At 43.8% G+C, this 5,000-nt stretch overlaps 1 protein-coding gene across 2 annotated transcripts in view; it reads right to left on the bottom strand.

Moving 5' to 3' along the window:
- Positions 1-5,000, bottom strand: part of LOC136856302 (synaptogenesis protein syg-2-like) — a 320,580-nt gene that overhangs the window by 19,256 nt on the left and 296,324 nt on the right. For both annotated transcript variants that reach the window (XM_067134052.1, XM_067134053.1), the window contains one exon: positions 2,846-2,997. In XM_067134052.1, coding sequence (XP_066990153.1) covers positions 2,846-2,997 — 152 coding nt within the window. The remainder of the gene's footprint in view (positions 1-2,845; positions 2,998-5,000) is intronic.

Here is a 5,000-nt window from a genome sequence, read left to right as displayed (position 1 = left end):
ACCTCCCACAAAACTTGTCCCCAAAACCTGAGGCAATTATCAAGACTAGCCATCTTTGCTGTTCTTCTCTGTGCTGCTGTTCTGCTGTTGTTTCTGTGCTGTTTTGCTGCTGCACAGGACAGCAGGAGGATTGTATGGGGGTGTGGGATGTGGGGAATTAGAGGAGGGGGTCAAAATACCCCCAAAACTTGTCCCCAAACCTGAGGCAATGATTAAAACAAGTAACTGTTTGCTGTTCTTCTCCTGTTTCTGTGCTGTTTTGCTGCTGTTTTACTGCTGCACAGAACAGCAGGAGGAGTGTATGGTGTGGGAAATTTGTGGAGGGGTCAAAATACCCCCACCCTCCACCCTAAACATGACCCCCAAACCTGAGGCAACACTCAAGACTAGCCATTTTAAACCAGAGAGCCCAAATAAGTATAGGCAAGTACCCCCTTGAGGGAACTCCACTCAGTGTTACCAGATACACATGAAACAAAATTCTCTTTATGCTTTTCTTCTTCTTCTTCTTCTTCTTCCTCTTCTTCCTCTTCCTCTTCCTCTTCTTCTTCTTCTTCTTCTTCTTCTTCTTCTTCTTCTTCTTCTTCAGTCGAGAGGCTTGAGGAGGTTGAGGAAGAGAAACAAAAATGGGAGTGAAGTATTTGTTTTTGTGTCTGAAGGAGGGCCTTGGTGTCACACTGGAGAGAGAGAGAGAGAGAGAGAGAGAGAGAGAGAGAGAGAGAGAGAGAGAGAGTCTTTATTCTGTTTCCAGTTGTGTGTGTGTGTGTGTGTGTGTGTGTGTGAGAGAGAGAGAGAGAGAGAGAGAGAGAGAGAGAGAGAGAGAGAGAGAGAGAGAGAGTCCTTATTCTGTTTCCAGTCCTAAGAGAGAGAGAGAGAGAGAGAGAGAGAGAGAGAGAGAGAGAGAGAGAGAGAGAGTCCTTATTCTGTTTCCAGTCCTAAGAGAGAGAGAGAGAGAGAGAGAGAGAGAGAGAGAGAGAGAGAGAGAGAGAGAGAGAGAGAGAGAGAGAGAGAGAGAGAGACCCAAGAAATTTAATAAAAAAAAAAATTCCCGAGGCATCCCTTGTAATCCACCCAAAGGATTAACGAGGGACTGCCTAGATTGCAGTATAGGATTCCAAAGAAATCCTACGGGAATCGACGCGGTCATTCAGGAGGATTAACTTGAACTTCGACGGGGATTAGAAAGGGAGTCTAGAAAGATTCGGAGACCCTAGAATAGATTGGAAGAATCCTATGAGGATGGTGATTGGGATTAGAGGGGATTAGGGTGGACATAAAAGGTTGAAATGTGTTCTAGAAGGATTTATGATGATTTTGGAATGAATTTATAGAACTCTCTCTCTCTCTCTCTCTCTCTCTCTCTCTCTCTCTCTCTCTCTCTCTCAACTCTCTCTCCTTCTCATACTCTCTCTTTTCTCTTTCTCTCTCTCTCCCTCTTCTTTTTCTCTCTCTGGCTCTCTCTCCTTATTTCTCTCTCTCTCACTCTCTTTCTCTCTCTCACTCTCTCTCTCTCTCTCTCTCTTTTCCTCTCACTCTATCTCTCTCTCTCTCTCCCTCTGTCTCTCTTTCTCTCTCACTCCTTATTTCTCTCTCTCTCACTCTCTTTCTCCCTCTTTCTCTCTCTCTCACTCTTTCTCTCTCTCTGTCTCTCTCTCACTCTCTATTTCTCCCAATACATCTATTTCTCTCAGGAGAAAAAAAATCAGAAGAAATCTTTCTCCTATTTATTGACTGCAGAGACTCTTTGTCTGTTCAGAGTGTTTTGTCTGTCACTTTTTCCACTCTCTTTCTGTGTCTGAGAGAGAGAGAGAGAGAGAGAGATACATCGAGAAGGAGAAAAAAAGTCAGAAGAAATATCTGATTTTATTGACAGACAGACGTGAACAGACATAAAACAGTCACAGTCAAATAACTGTCATGAAAACAGACTTATGAGAAGACAGTTTGGTCTGTTCAGGTTAAGAAGAGGCAGGAATTACTCCCACATTCACAGACACAAAACTCACCCCATCAAAATAGGAAAAACCTCACCCCATCCAAATAGGAAAAAACTCACCCCATCAAAATAGAAAAACAGACCAAATAGGAAAAAAACTCAGACATCAAAATAGGACAAACCTCACCCCATCCAAATAAAAAAATGTCATGAAAACAAAATTAGGAAAAGACAGTTTGGTCTGTCCAAATAGGAAAAAACTCACCCCATCAAAATAGGAAAAACCTCACCCCATCCAAATAGGAAAAAACTCACCCCATCAAAATAGGAAAAACCTCACCCCATCCAAATAGGAAAAAACTCACCCCATCAAAATAGGAAAAACCTCACCCCATCAAAATAGGAAAAACTCACCCCGTCCAAATAGAAAAAACTCACCCATCAAAATAGGCAAAACCAATAAAAACTCACCCCATCAAAAGATAAACTCACCCCATCAAAACAGGAAAAACTCACCCCCTGTCCAAATACCAAAACTCAGCAAAAAAAAACCAACTCATCCCATAAAAAATAAACTCACCCCATCAAGATAGGAAAAACTCACCCCACCAAAACAGCAAAAAAAAACCTCATCCCATAAAAAAAAACTCACCCCACCAAGATAGAGAGAAATTCACCCCACCAATACAGAAAAAAAAACCACCCCATGAAAAAACCCACCCCACCAAAACAGAAAAAACCCACCCCATCCAAATAGAAAAAACTCACCCCATCCAAATAGAAAAAAATCACCCCATCAAAACAGAAAAAAAAACCTCATAAAAAAACTCACCCATCAAAACAGAAAAAACCCACCCAAAAACCCATAAAAAAACTTACCCCATCAAAACATCAGAAAAAAAAACTCACCCCATCAATGTTCTCGAGGAGCCTGTTCCCCCGAAGCCACCAGGTAAGGATGGGGGGCGGGCGGACGCCCGACGCCCGGCACTTTACGTCGTATTCGTGGTCACCCAGAAGTCTCCCAGTTGGCGCGTCCATCGCCACCTCCAGCTCCGTCTCTGCGGGGGCGGGGGAGGGTTGATTATTGGTTAATTATTGGTTGATTGTTGGTTGAGTGTTGGTTAGGTATTGGTTGATTGTTGGTTGATTATTGGTTGGTTATTGGTTATTGGTTGATTATTGGTTGATTTTTGTTAATTATTGGTTGATTATTGGGTAATAATTGTTAATTATTGGTTAATTATTTACTGATTATTGTTAATTACTGGTTGATTATCGTTAATAATTGTTAATTATTGTTCACAATTGGTTAATTATTGTTAATAATTGGTTTGTGTGTCTGGGTATCCAGAAAAACATACCCACATAAATATACCCACAGTCAAAATGCCAGTATCTAATGCCCCAAAATTTACTGGATGGTTTAATATAATTCTTAATTATTTCTCTAACGTTTGTGTATGTTTCGCTTCGTCTATGCGCTTGTGGACACAAACAAACATACCCACACACACACACACACACACACACACACACCCACGCTCCAAATGCCAGGGCCTGATGCCCAGTGACTGACGTGACGCCCGACAAAGTCGATGCGATTCCATTTTTTCTTCATAGGATTCCCGAATTTTCATTTGGGCGGAAATGCATCTATAAAACGGCCCGTCACTCAGTGTCTGGACGGGTAAATGGACAGCAGGGTAGGGCATGGGGTACGGCAAGGGGTAGGGCCACTTTTGGGACGGACGGGAGAAGGACAGGTGACAGGTCAGTGGGCCAAAATGACCCGTCCGCCCAATTTTCTCTCTCTGGAGTTAAAAGGTTTCCCCAGAGTGATTTGGAGATATGGTTTAGTGGGACTTTTTCATGATTTTGTGGGCGTGTGGGCGTTGTGGGTGGTTTTGGGCGGTTGTGTGGGTGTGGTGGTCGTTAGGGGGTTGTGTGGGCGTGTGTGGGTGTGGGTGTGGTGGTCGTTAGGGGGTTGTGTGGGCGTAAATATCTTTCTGTCTCTGAAGTTAAAAACTTTTTACAGAGTGATTTGGGAATATGGTTTGGGGGGTTCTCTCTCTCTCTCTCTCTCTCTCTCTCTCTCTCTCTCTCTCTCTCTCTCTCACTCTCTCTCTCTTGAATCTCTCTCTCTTCTCTCCCTGAATCTTTCTCTCTTTCTCTCTCTCTCTCTCTCTCTCCCTGAATCTTTCTCTCATTCTCACGGTCTCTCTCTTTCCCTGAATCTCTCTCTCTCTGGCTGTCTGTCTTTCTCTCTCTCTCAATCTCTTTCTCTCCCTGAATCTTTCTCTCTCTCTCTCTCTCTCTCTCTCTATTAAGTCTTTGAGACATCCTAGTCTTTGTAACTCCTTGTAACTCTCTCTCTTTCTCTCCCTGAATCTCTCTCTCTCTTTCTCTCCCTGAATCTCTCTCTATCTGTCTCTGTCTCTCCCTGAATCTCTCTCTCTCTCTCTCTCTCTCTCTCTCTCCATAACGCCATAATCACAGATCTTTCGCTCAAAGACTGGAGCGAGGATCCCCAGCCTTTGTTTACATTTGAGGAGCTTAAATGCTTAATCCCCGGACGTTGGCGACCGCTCGCTCGCTCCCCGGGCCTTTCCTTTCGCTTTTCTCTGGCTTTCTTTACTTTCTCCGCTTTGTTTGTTCGTCAGAGGGGTGGGATATGGACGAGGGTGTTGTTTGTCGTTTGTTTGGCGCCTCGTTGGGCGTTGTTTGCCGTCGTTTGCCTGTGAAATGGGGCGTTGTTTTGATTGTGAGATTAGCTCGGGAGACGAGGGGCTGGGAGGGATGGTTTGGGGAAAGTGGTGTTTTTTTCTTTTTAGAGAGAGAGAGAGAGAGAGAGAGAGAGAGAGAGAGAGAGAGAGGGGGGGGGGGTTTCTCGATTTGGTCCTTATTCTTCTTTCTCTCTCTCTCTCTCTCTCTGTCTCTCTCTTTGTCACTCTTTCTCTCTCTCTCTCTTTTTTTCACTATTTCTCTCTCTCTCTCTGTCTCTGTCACTTTCCCTCTCTTTCTCTCTCTCTCTTTTCTCTCTTTCTGTCTGTCTGTCTGTCTG

Source organism: Macrobrachium rosenbergii, chromosome 35 (assembly GCF_040412425.1).
Source record: "Macrobrachium rosenbergii isolate ZJJX-2024 chromosome 35, ASM4041242v1, whole genome shotgun sequence".
Classification (NCBI taxonomy): domain Eukaryota; kingdom Metazoa; phylum Arthropoda; class Malacostraca; order Decapoda; family Palaemonidae; genus Macrobrachium; species Macrobrachium rosenbergii.
This window is presented reverse-complemented; position numbering and strand designations above follow the sequence as displayed.